The 25,707-nt window shown below is 44.3% G+C and overlaps 1 protein-coding gene across 1 annotated transcript in view; it reads left to right on the forward strand.

Annotated features, from left to right (window-relative positions):
* CTIF (cap binding complex dependent translation initiation factor) overlaps positions 1-25,707 on the forward strand; it is a 145,485-nt gene that overhangs the window by 76,829 nt on the left and 42,949 nt on the right. Inside the window, exons 9-10 of the mRNA XM_075269003.1 lie at positions 7,409-7,865; positions 11,265-11,564. Coding sequence (XP_075125104.1) covers positions 7,409-7,865; positions 11,265-11,564 — 757 coding nt within the window. The remainder of the gene's footprint in view (positions 1-7,408; positions 7,866-11,264; positions 11,565-25,707) is intronic.

A 25,707-nucleotide genomic window follows, 5' to 3' on the forward strand; every position in this document is an offset into this window, starting at 1 on the left:
AATGATGATAAATCTGGCAGGAGACATTGCGCGCGCCGCATCCCCTCCTGAAGAAACGGCGGAAAATTGGAATATTTTTTTTGTACAAATGGACCCGAAAAGAAACCGATCCTTCAACATCCACGTAGTCTTATTTCCAACGTTAGAAGAAAACTTGAGCCCCGGCAGGTCAATAAAGGACGTTCCTCTCGTCTTTTCTTCCCCTATTCACAGTTAAGTGAATCTCCGAGTTCTTCTTGTTTGTGTCGTCCATAGAAAAAGAAAAGAAAAGCGTTATTGTGATTTGCGTTGCGAGGACACAATGTACTGCTCCTTGCAGACCCTCCAAGTGAAAGCGACGTTCAGCTAACCTGATATAACTCCGGGAAAGTTTTCTGAATTACTGCAGTTGAAGATGTCAAGTACCATCTCCGCGCGCCGCTGCCGTTACCTTCGTCATTTTTTTACGCCTGTTACTTTTTTTTTTTTTTTTATTTATTGTTATTTTTTTTCAGTCGTAAGGATGAGCTTTGTCTCCTTATCCTCAAAAAACTCCTAATAATACGAGGTGCGCTGTTGTAATATGAGCGGCGGCTCAGACTGATAAGTATACACGATAAATCTTGAGTATTATTTAGTACAAGACGTCCCTGATCTCAGCTCCAGGGACTTTAGAGGTGCTGCAATTAAAGCACCATAGTATGGCGACCGTATGGAATGACCCATAGTATGGCGACCGTGTGGAAAGACCCATAGTATGGCGACCGTGTGGAAAGACCCATAGTATGGCGACCGTGTGGAAAGACCCATAGTATGGCGACCGTGTGGCAAGACCCATAGTATGGCGACCGTATGGCAAGACCCATAGTATGGCGACCGTATGGAAATACCCATAGTATGGCGACCGTATGGCAAGACCCATAGTATGGCGACCGTATGGCAAGACCCATAGTATGGCGACCGTATGGAAAGACCCATAGTATGGCGACCGTATGGCAAGACCCATAGTATGGCGACCGTATGGCAAGACCCATAGTATGGCGACCGTATGGCAAGACCCATAGTATGGCGACCGTATGGAAATACCCATAGTATGGCGACCGTATGGCAAGACCCATAGTATGGCGACCGTATGGCAAGACCCATAGTATGGCGACCGTATGGAAAGACCCATAGTATGGCGACCGTATGGAAAGACCCATAGTATGGCGACCGCATGGAAAGACCCATAGTATGGCGACCGTTTGGAAAGACCCACAGTATGGCGACCGTTTGGAAAGACCCACAGTATGGCGACCGTATGGAAAGACCCATAGTATGGCGACCGTATGGCAAGACCCATAGTATGGCGACCGTATGGAAATACCCATAGTATGGCGACCGTATGGCAAGACCCATAGTATGGCGACCGTATGGAAATACCCATAGTATGGCGACCGTATGGCAAGACCCATAGTATGGCGACCGTATGGCAAGACCCATAGTATGGCGACCGTATGGAAAGACCCATAGTATGGCGACCGTATGGAAAGACCCATAGTATGGCGACCGTATGGCAAGACCCATAGTATGGCGACCGTATGGAAAGACCCACAGTATGGCGACCGTTTGGAAAGACCCACAGTATGGCGACCGTATGGAAAGACCCACAGTATGGCGACCGTATGGAAGGACCCACAGTATGGCGACCGTATGGAAGGACCCACAGTATGGCGACCGTGTGGAAAGACCCACAGTATGGCGACCGTGTGGAAAGACCCATAGTATGGCGACCGTGTGGAAAGACCCATAGTATGGCGACCGTGTGGAAAGACCCATAGTATGGCGACCGTATGGAAAGACCCATAGTATGGCGACCGTATGGCAAGACCTATAGTATGACTGCTGCGCCTGAGGTTACATGGATCCAGACACAAATCCCTATAAGCTACTATGGCGCGCTAACTTTAGCTATGTAGATTCATGGAAGGGGCACAGTTTTGTACCCGTCTGTTACACCTAATACCGGTGCAGGATTATGGGGGTCCTCTCCTATATCATGGATTCATATGTCATTCCGGTTTCGTCACAACTTGCACTAGCCAGAATACCGTATCCATTTTCCCCGTAGTGTTCCTTTAATTTCCATGCCCCACAGCTTTGCATCGAGAGACCTTCTTTGCAGTCCCGTCTGCGATACCCTCATGTTCCTTTCTTTACAAGTGATAATCTGCTAGGCTGATGAAGAAGCCCACCCCCCATCCCTGGATACCGAAGACCTCAATCAACAGCTCTGTATATATAGAATCCCCAAAATGAATAGCAATGCAGACTCCACAGGGAATAGAGGCGCAGTAGACGTGAGATTCCTGCTACCGCTCATTTGTTTTTCTTTGGTCTAGGGGGAATCGGTGCTCGAAGGAGAGGAGAATTAGCACATCTCTCCATAGCAGCCTAATCCCACAGATAAGGTCTCCTAGACTGCCTTACATATGTCTGGTGAGGTCATTCATTACTAATGTCCTGCTCCTCTTCTGCTTTACACTCGGTTCCTTCTGTCCTAGATAGCAAGGACACTTGGCCGACAGTTAGTTTTACGGACTTCCCCAATACGCTTGCAAACTCATCTCATACATACATGTAAGAGTTGTTCCTTCCTCTTCTCCCACTTTCTCAAACTTAACATGGAGAAAATGAAGTTCATAATCTCCCCCCCGCCAAGTTAATGGTACCACACATATCCCAGTCCTGTAGGTCCACTGACTTGTCGGACCTTTGACTTGTCCTTCAAGCCTCACATCCAAACCCTTCCAATCACCTACACGTAACCTCCAATCCTCCCAAGACCTCCTCCTCCGCTCTGCTGTTATCCATCTCCAAGACTTCTCCCGTGCTTCCCCCATACTGCGGAACTCGCTACCATAACATATTAGACTTTTCCCCACAATCACAACCTTCAAGAAGACCCCTGAAGACTTGCCTATTTAGGAAGGCCTACTCCATCCAATACCACGACTTCCACCATATCACCTATGACTTGACTTTTAGGTTTTTACGGCCAAATGACATCTGAATTAAAGGGATTCTACCACTAAAACACTTTTTTTTCTAGTTACCACGTCGGAATAGCCTTTAAAAAGGCTATTCGTCTCTTACCTGTGGAAGTGCTCTCCGCCGCGCCGTTCGTTCAAAATACCGGTTTGTACCGGTATGCTAATTAGTTCTCTCGCAGCGATGGGGGCGTCCCCATCGCAGGAGCAGCGATGGGGGCGTCCCCATTGCAGCTCGAAAACCGACCGCAGCGCCGCCTCTCTGGTCTTCGGTGTCCTCCCCTTGCCTCTTCAGCGTCTGTCGGACGCCTGCGCAGTATGCTCTCTGTTCGGCGAAGCTTGCCGAACGTACTGCGCATGCGCGAAAGTGCGGTGCCCGCACTATGGCTGGGACCGCACTTTCGCGCATGCGCAGTACTTTCGCAGGCGTCCGACAGACGCTGAAGAGGCAAGGGGAGGACACCGAAGACCAGAGAGGCGGCGCTGCGGTCGGTTTTCGAGCTGCAATGGGGACGCCCCCATCGCTGCGAGAGAACTAATTAGCATACCGGTACAAACCAGTATTTTGAACGAACGGCGCGGTGGAGAGCACTTCCACAGGTAAGAGACGAATAGCCTTTTTAAAGGCTATTCCGACGTGGTAACTAGAAAAAAAAGTGTTTTAGTGGTAGAATCCCTTTAAAGTCGTGCAACTGTAAGGGCTCGTACATACGGGGCAAGAAGGGGCGGATTTTGACGCGGAATCTGCCTCAAAATCCACCCCTTCACAATAAAGGTCTATGTAGACCGCCAGCGTTCTTTTTCCCGCTAATGTTTTTTTCTCCGCCAGTGGAAAAAAGAAGCGACCTAACCTTTCTTCAGGCGGATTCCTCCTCAGGAAATGGATACAAGTCAATGGGAGGCAGAAAACCGCATGGTGTTTTTTGGCAAAAACTGCCTCAAAAAACACCAGGTGGTTTTTTTTTCAAGGTCCATTCACTGTGCTGGAGGAAAAAACTTGAAACAAAGTAACGCCTCAAGAAATGCTCCAAGAACCGCATCAAGTCAAAAAACGCTCCAAAAAAAGCTTCCTAATTCCTGAAGCAGATTTTTTCCTGCCCAGATTCCTCGACCACCCTAACACATGTGAACTAGCCCTAAGGCCCAGTTCACACGGGGAGCGGATGGGTGGATTTTGGCCTCAAGAGTGACGCAGGGGGCCGCGTCACTCTTGGGCCAAAATGCGCCTGCCATGACTGTCACGGCTTCCAACAGTCGCGGCTTCCCCCTCCGGAGTAGGCTCGAATGAATGGGACGACTCTGGAAGGTGCTGCCACGAGGCGGACGCCGCCTCAAGAAAGGACAGCTTGTTTGTTTTTTCCGTGAGTGGCAACATACCCCTCACGGAAAAACCTTCACGGAAAAATGTAGCCTGGCAGTCTACATAGACCACCATTGTGAGGGGGCAGATTTTGACGTGGCTTCAGCGTCATAATCCGCCCCCTCTTTGCCCGTGTGAGCGGGCCCTTAGTCGGTTTTAGTTGTGTGGTTTCTCCGCAACTTTTTGTCTTGCAATACATGTTGCTGTGTGGCCTTAGGGCTAGTTCACACGGGGTTCTGCGTGAACACATTCCGTTGTGGCTATCGTGACGGGCTGCCGTGCAGTGCACCGGCACCTCGTCGCGGCTTTCCGCTCCGGATTAGCCCCAAATGAATGGGCCTAGTCCCGGAGGGTGCTGTCGCGAGGCGGATGCCGCAGCTGAATCAGACGCGAAATTTGCCTGAAGAAGGGCAGCTCGGAAAAAGGAAATGAGCGGCTTCCATTGATTTCAATGGGACGTGGCAGGATTTTGACGTAGACTCCGCATCAAAACTACTCTTTGCATGCTGAGTTCAATTCTGTGGGCCTTCCGAGAACAGCTGAGCAGACGGCATGGAGTTGTAGTTTGTTTTCGCATCCTTGGTGTGTGACGTCACTGATTTGCAGTACGGATTCCGCACGTAATCTACTTCATCCACACATGGCCAGAAAATTCAAGCATGCTGGCTACATATTTTTTTTATTCCCTTTACGCCAGCTTTCTGACATAGAGGAATTCTGTTGAGACACATGTTTGGCGCAAGGTCTTCCCTTGCTCCAAATGTGCGCCTCGAGCCCGATCTGCATCTCTCCCACCACATTCTGCAAATATGGGGGTTGTGGGACAAGTTTTGCATCCAAGTTTCCTGGCCTGAGTTAGAATATAAATCTACTCCAGTCCCTACTTGGCATAGACGTCCATTCTGGCCCTAGGACCGCTGGCAGATTTATGAAGAGGGTGTATCGCATGATGGAGGAATGGTAGTCGATATTGGGAATTCAGGGCAAGGACAATGTCTTAGATATTGCAGGAAGGTTCTCCAGGACACCTATAATACACCTTCTCCTCCATGTCTTCCCAGCCATGGCAGCCTTACTCCTTCCTATCAACACCCCGCAAGTTATTGCACCAGAGAAAACGCAAACTAACAAGTCAAGGTGTTTCCACTTTCCCTCAAATGTATACATAAGAGCGCCCCGGACTAAGTCCTAGTCCTCGAAGTGTCAGGAGGGCAGCGCCTCGGCAGGATTCCAGGCACCCCGGGGATTTCATGGTCAACTCCAGAGAAACACTTTAATTTGGAAAGGCTGGGGCAGGCCGAATCAGTTTGTTCAGGAGGATCTATAAAGTCTCTGCTGCTTCCTGGCCTGCTGCGGGCTCCCTGGAAGATAATCCCCGCACGGTTCCTATGTTTGTTTTCCCAATTGTGTCACATGACCCTGCCAAATATCACCGAGTTGAACGGCCCTATTAATGAGTCCTTAATATGGTGCGAATGTTACCTGCGGTTTCTTTTATAGAGGACCTGTTATGTCTGTGTATTCCTGTACAACTGCATCTTTCCTTCTACCTCTGCATTGTGCCGCTCCTCTGTTATTCCTCTTGGAAACTTAGGCATACAATAGCAGTGTGTGTTACCAGTTGGGAGATGTCCCTACACATTACTGACTCTTTCTCTACACAGTCTGACACTGACTGGAAACGCCTCTTTGTCAAAGGAAATGTTAACACCCACCTGTCAGTTTATTCATCCATGTCAGAGGAATAACAGAGGAACGGATGACTTATTCAGGGTCTGGATGCCATTACTAGTAATACTAAAATTGTAGTGACAATAGTGATCCCTCTAATAGGACCCATCCTCTATGATCTCCCTATGAGCTGCAGTTGCGCAGTATGACCACTACACAGTCTATGGAGCTGTCAGATTCTGGCTGATCGGTGGAGGTGCTGGATTATATTATGGCTTCCTGTAACCACCTCTATGGGTGAACTTGGAGTCTGTTCACATTTGCATTATCTCCATTGCCAATTCTCTCCCATTTGATGGAAGGGACGTGGCCGTGTGCAGCACTATTCTTAATGTCCAAATGGCGAATGCCCAACTGACCCCATTGTAAGGGACTGTTGCGACCATTCCTATATGTTGTTTGAAGGATTTAGCAGCAGTGTTGTGGCCGCATGTTGTAACCCTAATGTGAACAGAGCCATAAAGTGTTTTTAATGGATGAGGTTAGGTCCTCATTATGTGATCTTTGGGGATCCAACACCTGGGAACCCCACAGACCAGCCACAGCGTTCAGGTGAGTGTTGCAGCCTCTTCATTGAATACCAAGCACAGCGCCATTCATATTGTAGGGGCTATGTTTGGTACTGGAATGGAGGTGCATCTGTACCATGTGACTGATGAATGTGATGTCATCAGTACAGGAAACGGGCCACAGCGCTCATGAACACCACATGCTAATCGGCAGGAGTCCCAGATTTTGAAGGATAGGTCCTCTGTATAGTCCCAGAAAATCGCTTTAAAGGGATCCTATCATTAAAAAGCAATTTTTTGTGACTAACACGTAGGAATAGCCTTAAGAAAGGTTGTTCTTCTCCTACCTTTAGCTGTCATCTCCGCGCCACCGTTCCTTAGAAATCCCAGTTTTCGTTGGTATGCAAATGAATTCTCTCACATCTTCTTCCGGCACTGGGGGTCAAACTTCTAGGCCTCGGGCAGAGCCGACTGCGCATGCCCACAGGCCACAAGAAAATGGCCGCTTACTTACTGTGTAAGCGGCCATTTTTCTTGTGGCTGCGGAATGCACAGTCGGCTCTACCCGAGGCCTAGAAGTTTCGTCCCCAGCGCCAGAAGAAGACGCGTGAAGAAGATGAAGGCGGAGCTGGAGAGTTCTCTCGCAGCATTGGGGACGCCCCCAGTGCTGCGAGAGAACTCATTTGCATACCGATGAAAACTGGATTATATACAGAATGATTTTTGGGGATATTTATAAATTTCCAGAGGTGAGGTCAGAGAGAAGAGAACATTGCACTAACGGTTTGTCATCTTTCTAGGAAACAACAGAAATCCCAAGGAGGGAATAAGCCACAACAACAAACGCAACACAACGAGCACCAACCGGCCCCTGCCAAACACAACACCAGGGAGCACCAGAAACAGTACCAAGGATGCCAAACACCGCATTCCTCAGGCAAGCAGGGTCACCATGGCTATAGCCAAAACCGCCGATGGCATCACAACCAGAAGCACTCGCCAAGTGAAAAAGACCCGCAGAGACATGCCAAAGACACAGAGGGCCTGAAGATCGAGGACGCTTCAGTTTGCACAGTCCACATCCCCTTAGAAATTCACCGCAGCACAGAGACGACCGAAAGACAATCCCAGCAGACTGGCAGCAATGAGTCGGAAGCAAAACGTAGAGACAGTATTCAGAACAGAGATCGGGAGAGGCCGAAGATAAACCTACTTCAATCTTCCAAAGACCGGCTGCGGAGACGGCTCAAAGAGAAGGTAAGGGCCCGGTTTTAAAAAAATTTCTTCCGCCATTTTCTGGTTGCTGCTTGGATTCTGTGTCTGCTTTAGACGTCGGAATAGCCTTTAGAAAGGCTATTCGTCTCTTACCTTTAGAAGTGGTTTCCGCCGCGCCGTTCCTTAGAAATACCGTTTTTTATAGGTATGCTAATGAGTTCTCCGCAGCTATGGGGGCAGGCCCCAGTGCTCAAACAGCAATGGGGGCATCCCCACTGCTGCCCGAGACCCTCTTTCCAGCCACGCCTTCTTCTTCACCTGCGTCCTCCCCTTCTCTGTTGTCTTCCTTCTTCGTCAGCTCTGACGCCGGCGCAGTCGGCTCTGCCAGCGAGACACTGGTAGAGCCGACTGCGCAAGCCGGCCGGCGGCCATATTTTCTAGGCCGCAAGGCAAGACTGCGCAGGCGTCAGAGCTGACGAAGAAGGAAGACGACAGAGAAGGGGAGGATGCAGGTGAAGAAGGAGGCGTGGCTGGAGAGAGGGTCTTGGGCAGCCAAGGGGACGCCCCCATCGCTGTTTGAGTGCTGGGGCCCACCCACATTGCTGCGGAGAATTCATTAGCATACCGGTAAAAACCGGTATTTGTAAGGAACGGCGCGGCGGAGACCACGTCTAAAGGTAAGAGACGAATAGCCTTTCTAAAGGCTGTTCCGATGTCTAAAGCAGAAAAAACTGCGTTTTAGTGGTAGAATCCCTTTAAAGAAAATTTTAGGAATGGTTATGCGTTGTTCAGTGTGTGCTGTGTGCAGAAACTCCAGTGTATCCAAGAAGTTGCAGTTTCAAACTCCTTTCCAATGCTTCTTGCTTATAAGAGCTTTCTCCCTACTTGCTATTGTAAGTAAAATGCAGGGGAGACTGGCTAAAGCTGGATCATGTAGGAGTACACCGACATTCTGCATTATGAGTTCTTAAGTCACTGATTTACAGGAAAACACTCGAGAGCCTCAACAGTATTCTGTCATTGTAACAATTGGCTGGAGTGCGCCTTTAATAGTGAACTGTCCCTTACACATCTGACACACAGGAGAAATTAAGATCAGGATAGGAAGTTTGCCTCTTGCCGCCATCTATAACCCCAAACCCATGTACTCGGTCCTTATAGTACCCCAGACAGGGCAGTCACTGTAGAAGTGAATTCACGGACCTGCCGTCACCTCTCCGGGTTGGTGCTTTCCTGATACAGACCACGTACGTGTGTAGAAAACATCCTGTTATATGACATTGATCAATGATGTAAATATGGAAAGGAGAACAAAACACATTGTTATGATTTTTTTTATATATTTTTTTTAATTTTCTTTTTTTTTTTTTTCCGTTGGAACCAATTATTTCACCTTAAGAGAACGAGGGAAATTTCGGCCGATTCCGCTCTGTGAAACCAGAGGAAACAAATCTATCCAGGGCAAAAATGTGAATAGATTTATATAGTTTTTTTTAAAATAAATAGTTCCAAATCTTGTAAACGTAAAAGGAACCTGTCGGGGTTATTTGGGGCGCTAACGTACCCACAAGGTCTTACAGTTTAGTGCCTAGGTAGCCTTAGCTAATGCTATCCATGACTCGTGGTATCGGTAGCTGGCGTAGTACCCTTTACCTTCAATGCGCATGCGCCAGACGTCAGGCGCATGTACATTGAAGCCGATGTGCAGGCTCTGGAGGCACGAGATTATTTAGACTCTTTTCTAGATAAGTAAACTCAACTTAAGATAGGGGTTTTTGTTATATGTGGAGTAAATGAGGTCACTGCTGCCAAGAAAACCGTAACAGAATTGGCAAGTGTTACTCTATTATTAGGCTTAGTGACCTGGGTGAAAATTGCTGGATATAGTACTTTTAAAATAAATAAATTTAGTGAAATCAAAAATTCCTACAATACGTTTTATGGGCCCAAGTTTTGGAGATTTCTGGATTTATTTATTTTTTAACCCTTTTCTTGCTGAACTGATCTCCGACTTCTTCTCCATCGCTCCGTGAGCTCATTGCCCCCCTCGCCTCAGCAGAGGTGTGATTTATGTGTGCTTGTGCGGCTCCCGTCATTTACCAGGCCGCCTGCTAGATCTGTATTTTTTAATTCTATTTTCACTCTTCTGTAAAGTTGCCAGCAATTCCCCCTAATCCAGTTTAGACGCAGAGAAAGCTGCACATTAAGGCGCCAGATGCGCTCCCTAAAACTATTAGAGGTTTTAATTTTTTAGCCCTTGTTTTAATAAGCGCTCTCGTCTTCTCAGGATAATTTCATTGCACCAAAGGCAGGTCGAGGACAGAATCGAGCGGCCATCGGGGGCATAAATGTAATAGGATTTAAAGGACCTCTGTGTATATAGATGATTGAGGGCGCTGGAGTAAAAGTGGAACTCTCTCATCTATAGCCATAGTGTAGAGTGTAAGGAAGCAAAGACATCCCATTGAAACAAGAATGGTGTAATTCTTCAACTTTCCTGTGGAGGCGCTGCAGGGGAACTGCACACTTGATGTTGAGTTGTGTTAATGACTCTCCTCCTCTCCTTTTGTTTTGTTTTATTCTGTTTTTCAATGAATCAAATGAAAATTGGAGGGGGGGGGGGCGAATGTCCTAAGAATGTAAGTTGTGTCTCCAGTACTAGGATATGTGAAGGGTTAGGGGGATATCGTCACTCCTTGGGGAGAGACCACCATATAGGTGTGTGGAGACTTATTAAGCCTTTAGCACTCCACTTTGCAAGGGACCATGGGAAGAATATGCAAATCTGTCTTCCATGATGTAATTCTGTCTTCCTATTTACATCAGGGAAGACAGGCTTGCACATTCCAGTGAGCGCCCTCTATTGGTTTGCAACACTGAGGCACCTGACTTCCTAATTACATCATGGAAGACAGATTTGCATATTCTTCCCATAGGATATGTGAAGGAATAGAAAATGATGGATATGAAGGAGTTTTACACGACTTATTAATTGATGACTTCTCCTTAGGATTGTTCATCTGGTGAAGATCAGAGGGTATCAGACACTTGGGACCCCCTTAGGTCAGCTCTATGGAGTAGTATCGGTGCTCTCCGAGCGTCGGTCAGCTTCACGAGCCATGTGATGTCCTGTTTATCAGTCACATGGCCTGTTCGCAGTTCAGTCCCCATAGGACTGAGCCACGATACAATGTACGGAATTCTGTAAAAAGCCCACAGCATTCAGGTAAATCCTGAAACAGATGATAGGCATAAGGTCTGGGTGTCCGATTTCCTCCTAAAGATCGGTCCTCTGTTAATAAGCCTTGAAACACCTTTTAAGTATGAGTGGTGGAGAAGACTCTTGTTTTTCATGGTTTAGTAGAAAATGTTGCAGATTTAACTTTTTCCCTTTTAATACCTATTGAATTGTCTGACTCTTCTTACTTCACCCCCCGGTAGGAGGAATACGCTGTGGAGTCCACCAATCCTCAAAGGACCAAAATGGACAAACTTATAGAAATATTAAACAGTATGCGAAACAACAGCAGCGACGTGGACTACAAGCTCACCACCTTCATGGAGGAAGCCCAGAACTCTGCCAACTCCGAGGAGATGTTAGGGGAGATTGTAAAGACTATTTATCAGAAAGCCGTAACGGACAGAAGCTTTGCGCATACCGCCGCTAAACTCTGCGACAAAATGGCTCTGTTTATGGTGGAAGGAACCAAATTCCGGAGTCTCCTGCTCAACATGTTGCAGGTAGGTCCTCAACTGAGATACCTTCTTTTTAAGGATTTTATAAGAAGAAGAAGGGGGAGGTGACGTCCATGAGGTTAGTATGATGACAAATTCACCTCTGCTATTTCTGTATTTGTGGCTTCCACCTACCCTAGCAGAAGAACGTAAGCCAACATAAAATCCAGTAGTCTTGAGTTGTTTGGGTTACTCTCTGATGTAGAATGTAGAGCATGTTGATCCTCCTCTTAGAGGGTTGCTCTAATGTACAAGGTAGAGTAGGTTGATCCTCCTCTTAGAGGGCTGCCCTGAAGTAGAATGTAGAGAATGTTGATCCTCCTCTTAGAGGTTTGCTCTGATGTAGAAGGTAGAATAGGTTGATTCACCTCTCAGAATATTGTTCTCCTGTAGAAGGTAGAATAGGTTTATTTCTCCTCATAGTAGGTAGTTCTGATGGAGGGAGATTCAAGAAAATTAAAAGAAGTTCTGAAGTTCAACTTGTAAAAATTTACAATAGTTCATGAAGAACATCTTGGCAGGTTTTCTAGACTGCAATGAACCTGATTTTGCTACATGAAGAGAGCGGTGATTTATTTTTTACTTTTTTTTTTTTTTTTTTTTTTTTTTAAAGTTAAACACATTGCTCCTTAGGAAACAGTCAGACACGACCCATCACCCTATAATTTAGGGGATTGTTTACCTATTTTAGCTTTTACCTTCACTTATATCAGAATACTAGACAGTGCCTGTGCTTTAAAGAGGACACATCTCAGAATGTAAATCACAGACTGAAAACCGCATGGGATATTATAAAATTTCAGTTCTGAACTCAGAAGAATGAGTGCAGCTCTTGAGTATAGTACGGTCTGTATTTCAGGATCAGTACAGGCTAAGTGATGTATGTACACAGTGACTGCACCAGCAGAATAGTGAGTGCAGCTCTGGAGTATAATACAGGATGTAACTCAGGATCAGTACAGGATAAGTAATGTAATGTATATACACAGTGACTGTACCAGCAGAATAGTGAGCGCAGCTCTGGAGTATAATACAGGATGTAACTCAGGATCAGTACAGGATAAGTAATGTAATGTATGTACACAGTGACTGCACCAGCAGAATAGTGAGTGCAGCTCTGGAGTATAATACAGGATGTAACTCAGGATCAGTACAGGATAAGTAATGTAATGTATGTACACAGTGACCGTACCAGCAGAATAGTGAGCGCAGCTCTGGAGTATAATACAGGATGTAACTCAGGATCAGTACAGGATAAGTAATGTAATGTATGTACACAGTGACTGCACCAGCAGAATAGTGAGTGCAGCTCTGGAGTATAATACAGGATGTAACTCAGGATCAGTACAGGATAAGTAATGTAATATATGTACACAGTGACTGTACCAGCAGAATAGTGAGCGCAGCTCTGGGGTATAATACAGGATGTAACTCAGGATCAGTACAGGATAAGTAATGTAATGTATGTACACAGTGACTGTACCAGCAGAATAGTGAACGCAGCTCTGGAGTATAATACAGGATGTAACTCAGGATCAGTACAGGATAAGTAATGTAATATATGTACACAGTGACTGTACCAGCAGAATAGTGAGTGCAGCTCTGGAGTATAATACAGGATGTAACTCAGGATCAGTACAGGATAAGTAATGTAATATATGTACACAGTGACTGTACCAGCAGAATAGTGAGTGCAGCTCTGGAGTATAATACAGGATAAGTAATCTATGTTCACATTCCTGTACTTGCTATTTTCTAGGGGTCACTGATTTAAAGGGGTTCCTGATGTAAGAACCCTTCTCGCTTTTTTTTCTTCAAATACTGTACTGTATAACTATGGAGAGCACCTTTCTGGATACTACGGTCTTTTTTATAAGTGTAGGGCACTGTAAGGTCTTGGACAAATGTCAGTTCACATTGCGCAGTGAGCAAATAAAGAAATCACGTAAACCCTCGCACTTGACCTATTACTGACAATCACAAAAGGGGATTGAACACCGGAGGGGAGGCAGTAAAGTCATTTACATGTAAATAGCATTGGCTTGTCTCACTAAACAAGTCCACAATTCACTCATAAATAATAGTCTCCGTCGACAGACGCGGCTCTGGAGCTTTCAGCACTTTCTCTCCCCCCCCCCCCCCCCACAATGCTAAGCCGTGTGCTGGCTCCTACATCAATCACTTCTAGATCTGCAGCCCACGCACACGCGTGGGAGGAATACGTGGTGACTGTCGTCTGCTGGGGAGTTATGATAAAATGTGTCACATGACAACACTGACTGTCATTCAGAATGAGCGTGTGTAGGCTGACAGATCGCTGCCACATTTAGACGTGTGCCTGCGGTGTCACATTTATATCAATAGCTAAAATAGTGTCATTACTCATATCGGGGCCCAGAGCTGATGACATACATGATGGCGGCAATGTCTTCCTCACCCGCTGACCTCTGCAGTCAGGACGATACCTTTCTTTTATACTGAGTGGCCAAAAGTCATGGGAAGGCACCGGATGCGCCGTTAATAGCGGGTCCGTGAGCCCTGATAACTGCATCAAGACGACAAGGCATGGACTCCACGAGGTGTTGGAAGAGTTCTGGAGGGATAGTGATCCACATAGTCTGTACTGCAGCCCACAATTGGTCCTGTGCAGTTGGCGCTGGGTCCATGGAGCGGACACTGGTATCCACAACATCTCATAAATACTCTATGGGGTTGAGGTCGGACCAATCGAGGCTCGTGATGTTCATTAAGCCAGTCCCATGCCACCAACGAGCGATGACAAGTTGCGTTGTTCTGTTTGCACACGGCATCCCCATCAGGGAACTCCAACACCAGAAAGGGGTGCAAATGGTCTGCCATAAGTTGTACGTATCGAGCACCGGTCATTGATCCCTGCGCCCGGCCAATGGAGCCCAATTGCGACCTTGTGAACACGGCTCAGACCATGACAGAGCGTGCAGGATCCGTGGCATCATGGGGCATACGCCACACTCTAACACGCCCATCGACTTTGTGTAACTGGAACCGTGATTCATCAGACCATGCCACAAGCCGCCACTGTACGATGGTCACGGGCCCATGCCAGTCTTCGAGCTCTGTGTTGCGGCGTCGGGTGTCGACTGTTGAAGCCTATGCGGTGCAGTTCTCTCCATACAGTCCCGGTTTGAAATGGGGTCCTGGTGCCCCACATTCAAATTTGCAGTGATTTGACCCACAGTAGACAGTCAAGAGCCCCGTACGACTCTGCGGCGGTGACGTGACGTCCATTCATTGTACACTCGTGGTCGACCGTTGCGCTGGTTTATGTGGCTGCCAACGTTGTCTCTGCAATATTGCAGGTCCACCCGAGATACTCTTAACCTCGGAAACCCAAATTCCTTGGTAATTTTCAAAATGCTATGCCCCATGCGTCTTGCACCGATTATCATCCCACGTTCAAAGTCACTTAACTCGCGGCGTGCTGCCATGTTCACGAGATACCTGTCTGTATCAGACTGCTCAGATATCCTGGCGACACTAGCACCATAGGCCGCATCGCGCCACACTGTTTGAGCATCATATCCGACACAACCGGCACTGGGACACGCTTATCCATGACTTTTGGTCACGGTGACTTTATACTGAGCCTTCCATAATCTGAAATGTTCTGCAACTTCCTTCCTCAATGTCTCACCATTTGCAAGGACTCTGCTTGCTGTCAGCAAATGGGAACATTCTTGATGACAAGTAGAGACTTGGAAGATCGTATACTTGGGATTTGGGACACTCTATAAGGACCCACCTGACGCGGCTTCCCGCTCCAGAGTAGGCCCAAATGAATAGGCCTAGTCCGGAGGGTGCTGCCGCAAGACGGACACCAAGGCTGAATCAGCCGCAGAATACGCCTTAACAAAAGGCAATTTGCTGCTTTTTTTCGTGAGCCGGAACATACCGCTCTCGAAAAAAAAGGAAACTAGCGGTCTACATAGACCACCATTGTGAGGGGGCGGATTCTGAGGTGGATTCGATGTCAAAATCCACCCCCTCTTGCCCTGTGTGAATGAGCCCTTAGGCTAGGGTCATCTGAATCACTCTGGGGGGGCTAGGGGGATGTGCTGGGTCTGGTGACACTCCCTTTAACCCCCCCATAATGGTCACGATAAAATAGCAAAACACGTTAATACAGAAATTTCAAAAGGTTCTGAGTCCTGGACAACCCCTTTAAGGGCTAGGTCACACGGGGGGCAAGGAGGCGGATTTTGACAGCGGATTTCACCTCAAAATCCGAAACCACTAGCATGTTGCCGCTAGAGAAAAAAAATCATTTGAGCCGACTCCGGAGGGGGAAGCGGCGACCGCGACGGTTGTGGCAGGCGGGTTTTGATGTGGCTCCCCGCGTCACTCTCGGTGCCAAAATCCGCCCCCCGTATGAACGAGCCCTAAGGAGACTTTGCCTTCTCAGGCAGACTTGTTAGGCTATACCTATCCTGCAAAGAATTCTGGGAAAATAATATGCAAATAAGTCCTCTTGGTTGAGAAAGGGAACCTTGCTTTAGCGCCACTGCTTCGTAGCGATGAGGGGCAGTAATAACGAAAAAGGGTTATTTTTCCTTCTGGCTGGGTTTTATTCCCATATCGTGTTACCATATTAGGTTTCAGGAAAGCCAGGCATTGATGGCGCTCTAGGTGGCGCTAGAGCACGTTCACCTTTCTCCACCTAGGACTTCTTTCCTCTCCTCTCTGATAGTTTGTTCTAAATCCTTGTTCCCCCAGAGAGAGAAGCAAATTCTACCTTGTCGGTCTGATCCGTGATTCATAGAGGAATACTAATTGTTCCCCCGCGCCTGTCATAACGAAGAGGTAATTCCACCCACAATGCATCTCTCCGCTAGTGCTCTATTAAGTGCTTCTTTCTTATCTTGTTATCCTCTTATTTATCTTACTTTCCCCGCGTCATGGCTTCGAATTTTGGATTTTTAAAGGGAGGACTTTTTTTTTTTTTTTTAAATAAAATTTCCAGGCAGAATAACAGAGGAACGGCCCAGTTCTAAGAAAAGAAAGTGTTACATGATGGCCCTTCTTCCCGGGATGTTTTTGATGTTTAGATGGCCTCTTTCATGTGCAACGTACTTGTTTCCCATTAAAGGTTACCCCAAATTTAATTGAGCCGCCCAATTTTTAATTAGCTTTAGCCGCGAAGAGGTTAAGGGCGAGCGAGGAGAAGTATTTGAAGTGTAGCCGCCTCTGGTCACATCCTGGATGGCCGCCTGCTTCTATATTCTGTGTGTACCAGTGGGGATGTGTGTGTTTATTGCTGCAGAGTCTCCTGAGGAATGTCATAGCTGGAGAGAGGAAATCCGCCCAGTGTGCCTGCGAGCGAGCAAGCGAGCGCCCTGTGCTTACTAGCAATGGCAAGCCCAGCACTGCGCTCTGTCTTTTTCCATGGCTTGTTCCCTGGGAGAATTGAGGCCGAGCAGAATGAATTATATATAATGAGCAAATGTGTGTATGCATAGTATATAGCACGCATGTAAATACGCTGAATAATTTATTGGGAGCCGGGTATAGCTATGTATGGAAGTAAGTTGGTTAGGATGGATGGATGGATAGATAGATGAATGGATATGAGATGGATGGATATTAGATACATACTATAGATAGATAGATAGATATGTCATATAGATAGATAGATAGATAGATAGATAGATAGATAGATAGATAGATAGATAGATAGATAGATAGGAGTTAGATAGATAGATAGATAGATAGGAGTTAGATAGATAGATAGATAGATAGATAGATAGATAGATAGATAGGAGTTAGATGGATAGATAGATAGTTAGATGGATGGATAGATAGATAGATAGATAGATAGATAGATAGATAGATAGATAGATAGATAGATAGATAATAGATAGAGACAGATGATGGATAGATAGATAGATATTAGATGCATTAGATAGATGGATAGATAGATAGATAGATAGATAGATAGATAGATAGATAGATAGATACTATAGATCCATGTGAGATTGTTACATGATGGTTAAGTAGAGAGATTAGAGATGATAAGGCTAAAATGGGGGTAAAAAATTTGATCGCAGCTTCAAAATAGGAGGATTATATATAACGATGATATAGAACCATTAATATTGTATAATTAGATGTATAGATTCTTTCATATTTACTTTCATAGGAACCAATCACTAGATTTTTCAAGGGATTCTATCATTACAATCCCTTTTTCGCCAAACACCACGTGGGGATAGCCTTTCTTTTTCCGGTCCGCACCGCCGTTCCTGAGAATTTTCTTTTTTTCTTTTTTTTTTTTTTTTTATTGCTTATGCAAATGAGTACTCTCAAACACAGCGTCGCGGACCAGAAAAAAAGAACGGTAGGAGAAGACCTAAAGGCTATTCCCACGTGGTGTTTGCAGAAAAAGGGATTGTAATGAAAGAATCCCTTTAATGAACTATTGGGCCTTTTACTGCTTCTGGTCCCCAGTATATGTCACACTGAGAAGGAGATTGGATTTCATGGTGTTCCCTCTGTTATTCCTCATGGAAACGTATGATCATATTACCATTTGGATGCTACAAGTGTGTGAGTGGATTGTTACAATCTTATATTGGAGACATTGATGGGACAGTGTTTGCGGTAATGCACGCCCCCTATTGGTAACACTCATTTGTCAACTTATACATACATTTCCTGGAGGGATTACAGGGGAATATCACAATTCAGAATTCCAAGAAAAGATGTTCCAGGATTGCATAGAGAATATAGAAATCTACTTGGACATGTCAGGAGAGGTCCGGAGCGCCACGAATCACACCGAGCCCAGGCTGGAATAAGTTCTCTGGCGACTGATATTTCAATACACAGTTGAACTTGGGGCCGTAACTTTTTGACACTTAACACGTTTCTGCACCGTATTTACAGAAAAAATATTATGTTCCCTTTCACGCACGTCCTCCACCCAAAGAAAATATTAAAGGCGAGAATCGTATTCTCAAAATTAAACATGAACCAGTCAAAAAGAAATCTGGGAGAGTTTCTCAAGCTCACAAGTTATGTTGCAGACATGGAGATGCATGACGTGTCGTAAATTTAAGGGGGAATTAAGAATTTACTGTAAACCCACATCCCCCTCCCCCAAAGAAAAATGGAGGCTACATCCCTATATACATGATGTCAGATCTGTTCCAGGAAGCTCCATAGACTGCAGGGATCGGTGCGGGTCATAAGGTCTGGTTAAATAAAGATAACTGGATAGAAGGAAAGATATAGGATAGATATTCTATGGATCAGTTAGTCAAAGGAAAGATGAGCTGTGTGATAGGTAGATATATGATGGATCGCTAAAGAGATTCTGTACATGGATGGATGGATGGATGGAGAGAAGGATGGATAGATAGAGAGATGGATGGATGGAGAGAAGGATGGATAGATAGAGAGATGGATGGATGGAGAGACAGATGGATAGATAGAGAGACGGATGGCTGGAGAGATGGATAGAAAGAGATGGATAGATTGGATGGACAGAGAGTGTGAGAGAGAAACATATTGCATAGATAAGATACTGGATGGAAATTTGTTTTCTAGATAGATATTAGATGGATATTGGATAGATAGACTAGATATTTGGTGAATAGATTACTATTGTATGCCTCAACTAGATGTTTGATAGTTAAATGGATAGAATAGATGTTTGGTGGATACATGATGGATCCACTACATATTTGGTGAATAGAAGGATACTGGATGGATAGACAGAGAAGGAAGTAGTTGGAGGTATTACCAGTGGTCTAGGATAGTGAAGGAATTAATATGTAATATCCTTGGTTTATGTTAGTGAAGGACGTAGTTGGATCATGTATTACTACTCGTCTAGGATAGTGTAGGGATTAATGCTAATTTACTTGGTTTATGGTAGCGAAATACATGGTTAGAGGTACTACTGGTGGTCTAGGATAGTGAAGGGATTAATGCTAATATCCATAGTATATGGTAGTTAAGGACGTGGTTGGAGGTACTACTGGTCTAGGATAGTGAAGGGATTAATGCTAATATCCATAGTGTATGGTAGTGAAGGATGTGGTTGGAGGTATTACTACTGGTGGTCTAGGATAGTGAAGGGATTAATGCTAATATCCATAGTATATGGTAGTGAAGGAAATGGTTGGAGGTACTACTGGTGGTCTAGGATAGTGAAGGGATTAATGCTAATATCCATAGTGTATGGTAGTGAAGGATGTGGTTGGAGGTATTACTACTGGTGGTCTAGGATAGTGAAGGGATTAATGCTAATATCCATAGTATATGGTAGTGAAGGAAATGGTTGGAGGTACTACTGGTGGTCTAGGATAGTGAAGGGATTAATGTTAATATTCATAGTATATGGTAGTGAAGGATGTGGTTGGAGGTACTACTGGTGGTCTAGGATAGTGAAGGGATTAATGCTAATATCCATAGTATATGGTAGTGAAGGACGTGGTTGGAGGTATTACTGGTGGTCTAGGATAGTGAAGGGATTAATGCTAATATCCTTGTTTTATGCAAGTAAAAGAGTTGGGGGAGATATTACAAGATAGAGAAGGATCTACTGGTATTTTGCATGGCGGCCGAGGCTGTTGAATTCAGTAATGTCCCTTGTGGTGGACTATAGTATCGAAGGGCTTCATGAGCACGTGAAGAAAGTGGCCTACTCCGACCTTCCATACTAAAATCTCAAACACGTAAAAACCCAGCTGTAAGATGGGCAGAGGCAGCGAAGACTTGGGCAGCACATACACAATCCATTATCTCTGGCTCTATAGCACGACTGCCAAGCATGGCGCCATTGAAACGACAATAAAAATAAGTGTCTTATCCCCGGTGCTTGTGGCCTAAGTGCGCGGTGCAGCTGTATACCCGCTGCTAATAAGCTCCTGATAGCTGACATTTATGCCTTGGATGACAGAGCCGGGTGAAATCCTTGTTCTCTTTTTAGAAGAGAGTTGTCTCCATGCAGAGTATGCATAGCACAGTATTATTAGAGGGAACATCACAGCGCCTGTAATTGCACACCGCTTTCCCTGGCGACTGTTTCCAGCAACAGCTTAAACATAAGGATGTGCGTCTTGCACCTCTCCCTGACTGGCACGTCTGAAAATGGACTCACGGATCCGGTCACCCCTGGGTAGAAGCCGCGACACACCCTTTATATGGACCCTAAATATATTCCGTAACCTCCTCTGTACTTGGGGGAGGATTAAAGGAGGATTAGTTGGGACGGAGTAAATCCCAATAACAAGTAAACAATGAGACGCTAATAGTAGTGTATGTGCCGCGGAAATGGCGAGGCCCACTTCATTCAGAAAACATGGCTGCCATTTTATAATAAATTGAACAAAGACTGGACCCAAAACTAAAACCGTAGGATTGTTGGAGACCTTTACGAAAGTGTTTGGGTTATGGGTTGTTTTCGACAACTTTATCGATGGTAGGTTGGGGACTAGGGGGGTAGGTTGGGGACTAGGGGGTAGGTTGGGGACTAGTGATTTCATGTTACATGGGCAGACGGAAATATTTTAGAGATCTAAAATTTGGCGGATGAAGAGTTAATAACCCAAATTGTCTAGGGAGCCGCCACAGTTCCCTGTTTATTTCATACGGGACCGTGTAATAGATGGGAATGGTATCATGCACCCCTACTGCTGTAAATGGCGGACATGCAGACAGAACGGGGTGAACACTGAAGAGGCCACAGCATTTACATGAGCGCTGGAGCTCTTTAGCTGGTAGGCTTGGGTGCTTAGGGCTAGTTCACACAGGGGCAAGGAGGTGGCTTTTGACAGCGGATTTAGCCTCAAAATCCGCCTCCATAAAATGGTGGTCTATGGAGACCACTAGCGTGCTGCCCTTTCTTCAGGCGGATTCCGCGGCTTCCGCCTGGCGGCAGCAACCTCTGCAGTCGGCCCATTCATTTGAGCCGACTCCGGAGAGGAAAGCCGCGACCGCGATGGTCGTGGCAGGCGGGTTTTGACCCGAGAGTGACACGGCTCCCCGCGTCACTCTCAGTGCCAAAATCCGCCCCCCAATGTGAACAAGCCTTAGAGTAGGAACCACAGCGAGCTGATATTAATGGACAGTCCTGAGGATAATCCAAAACTTTTATGAGCTCAAAAAACCCTTCTAGGCTCCACGTTGTGGAACCGTAGCTTTTTTTGCTGCAGTTTTTTGAGCCAAAACTTAGGGGTGTATTGAGCAGTAGGATGTGGGATTCTGAGATTGAGGTGGGCGCTTCACTGTTTTGCCCTTTCTGCCACCAAAAGGGAAACCCTTTAGGGTAAGTTCACACGGAGTAAAATGGAGCCTATTTTGGAGCGTTTTTTTACACGTGGCGTTTACGGAGCGTTTTTTGGAGCGTTTACAGAAGCGTGTTTTTCTACATGCGTAAACGCTCCCAAAAACGCTCCGTAAACACCACGTGTAAAAAAACGCTCCAAAATACGCGCGTAAATTTTTTTACACGTGTAAAATTACACTCCAAAATACACTCCATTTTACTCCGTGTGAACTTACCCTAGAATGGGTTTTTCAGTCATGACTTATCCTCAGCATAGGTCCTCGGGATCAGATCAGTGAGGGTCTGACAATGGCACCCCTACTCTTTTCGTAGTAGATGAATTGAGTCACAGCAGCTTTCGGTACCATTCAAGTGAATGGGAATTCATCTGTAGTTCCCCGGTTTGGCCACTACACAGAGAAGAGCGCCGTCTGCTTTCTGTACCATTCCCTGAATATCCGTTCATGGGAACTGATCTGATCCTTATGATCGGTCATACGTATTTTGAGCCTCGAAGCCTCTTTACTTCTCTGAGAGCTCGGACCCCCATGACAATAAAGTGATGGCATATCCTAGTAATACACCTTTGCTTTCTAAGATGAGAATACCCCTTTAAGATGCCCACTTCATTACCTTTAATCAGAATCTCGCTCCCTGTGAGCATCACCTCTTATAACTTTTTTTTTTCCGTTTTTTTACATTTTTTCCCATTTTCTCCAAGACACTTGAAGTGCAGATAAAACGTAAACACTTAGACGACAACAATTGAGTGAGAGGGCGCAGAAACCTTCAACCGTGAACCTTCATCCAGAACGAGACAACTTCATTCACAATGAACTTTAAGTACACGGCACAGTCTGTACAAGACGACACTTGTTTGGCTTTTTATGACTGTACGCCTTGTACCGTGACAGCGACGGCAGACGCCGCGCTGTGCTAGTATCTCGGGAACAGAGCTTTATTATGGGCAGAGATGTTTGCGCGGATTGTCATTACATGGTCCTTGTCTGGCCGCCTCGGCTTTTATCTCCAGTACGTCCTTAACTTTCTTCTAACTTCCCCAAAAAGTCTGCACTTAAGGACCCTCTTCTGGTGGGATTCTCCCCCTCCCCTGCCCGGTGCTCTTCATCTCTGCTCCCCCTCCCCATTAAGTATCAGTTGACAACCACCCTGCCAATTTAATATAGATTGGTATGTGCAATATTTAGTCAGTTAGCCCTGATATGTGACAGATATTGAAGGTGTTTTTTTTTTTTTTTTTTTTTTATAATATAAGACCCTGTTCACATCTAGATTACACCGTCTGATGGAGATGTATCTCAGGCAGGTTGCTGAATGCAAGGCTCAGACATAGGCCACTGTATAGGCGTGTAATAGCAAATGTTGTCCATAGGCAAGCTGTGCAGACTTATAGTGTACCAGCCCAACATGTCCTTTGTCCTCTGTCAAGTTAATACAGTCATATGGATAAATTTGGCATATAGCATTTTATTTATTATTAATTTCTCTTACAGACATTACAACGCTCTACAGACATTGTCAGTCATTGTCCCATATCAGGCTCACAATCTGCATTTCTTATCAGTATGTGTTTGGTATAGTCGCTAAACATGCGGCTTATAGGGGTTGTGCTACTAAGGACACACATTCTGTATTCACACGGAATCAACGTCAACAATGATACATCTATTATTGGTAAATTCCATAATATCTTCATTTTTTCCTCTTATATTTTATGTCATACCTCATACGGTATTTCTTTTTGTAATGGGGGAATGTTATCTCATGGTCTACACTGTATAATACTGCCCCCTATTTACAAGAAAATAACTACTATAATACTACTCCCATGTACAAGAATATAAATACTATAATACTGCTCCCTATGTACAAGAATATAACTACTATAATACTACTCCTATGTACAAGAATATAACTACTATAATACTGCTCCTATGTACAAGAATATAACTACTATAATACTACCTCCTATGTACAAGAATATAACTACTATAATACTGCTCCTATGTACAAGAATATAACTACTATAATACTACCTCCTATGTACAAGAATATACTACAATACTGATCCTATGTACAAGAATATAACTACTATAATACTGCTCCTATGTACAAGAATATAACTACTATAATACTACTCCTATGTACAAGAATATAATTACTATAATACTACCTCCTATGTACAAGAATATACTACAATACTGATCCTATGTACAAGAATATAACTACTATAATACTGCTCCTATGTACAAGAATATAACTACTATAATACTACTCCTATGTACAAGAATATAACTAATATAATACTGCCCCTATGTACAAGAATATGACTACTATAATACTACCTCCTATGTACAAGAATATACTACAATACTGATCCTATGTACAAGAATATAACTACTATAATACTACCTCCTATGTACAAGAATATAATTACTATAATACTGCCCCCTATGTACAAGAATATAACTACTATAATACTACTCCTATGTACAAGAATATAACTAATATAATACTGCCCCTATGTACAAGAATATGACTACTATAATACTACCTCCTATGTACAAGAATATAACTACTATAATACTACTCCTATATACAAGAATATAACTACTATAATACTACCTCCTATGTACAATAATATAACTACTATAATACTGCCCCTATGTACAAGAATATGACTACTATAATACTACCTCCTATGTACAAGAATATAACTACTATAATACTGCCTCCTATGTACAAGAATATAACTACTATAATACTGCCCCAATCTACAAGAATATAACTACTATAATACTACTCCTATGTACAAGAATATAACTACTATAATACTACCTCCTATGTACAAGAATATAACTACTATAATACTGCCCCTATGTACAAGAATATAACTACTATAATACTGCTCCTATGTACAAGAATATAACTACTATAATACTGCCCCTATGTACAAGAATATAACTACTATAATACTGCCCCTATGTACAAGAATATAACTACGATAATACTGCTCCTATGTACAAGAATATAACTACTATAATACTGCTCCTATGTACAAGAATATAACTACTATAATACTACTCCTATGTACAAGAATATAACTACTATAATACTGCTCCTATGTACAAGAATATAACTACTATAATACTGCTCCTATGTACAAGAATATAACTACTATAATACTACTCCTATGTACAAGAATATAACTACTATAATACTGCTCCTATGTACAAGAATATAACTACTATAATACTGCCCCTATGTACAAGAATATAACTACTATAATACTGCTCCTATGTACAAGAATATAACTACTATAATACTGCCCCTATGTACAAGAATATAACTACTATAATACTGCCCCTATGTACAAGAATATAACTACGATAATACTGCTCCTATGTACAAGAATATAACTACTATAATACTGCTCCTATGTACAAGAATATAACTACTATAATACTACTCCTATGTACAAGAATATAACTACTATAATACTGCTCCTATGTACAAGAATATAACTACTATAATACTGCTCCTATGTACAAGAATATAACTACTATAATACTGCCCCCTATGTACAAGAATATAACTACTATAATACTGCCCTATGTACAAGAATATAACTACTATAATACTACTCCTATGTACAAGAATATAACTACTATAATACTGCCTCCTATGTACAAGAATATAACTACTATAATACTACTCCTATGTACAAGAATATAACTACTATAATACTGCCCCCTGTGTACAGGACTATGACTATCAGTGTATATAAGGCTGTAGTTTCCTTCAGTCACTGTTACGTTA

Source organism: Leptodactylus fuscus, chromosome 1 (assembly GCF_031893055.1).
Source record: "Leptodactylus fuscus isolate aLepFus1 chromosome 1, aLepFus1.hap2, whole genome shotgun sequence".
NCBI classification, from domain to species: Eukaryota; Metazoa; Chordata; class Amphibia; order Anura; family Leptodactylidae; genus Leptodactylus; species Leptodactylus fuscus.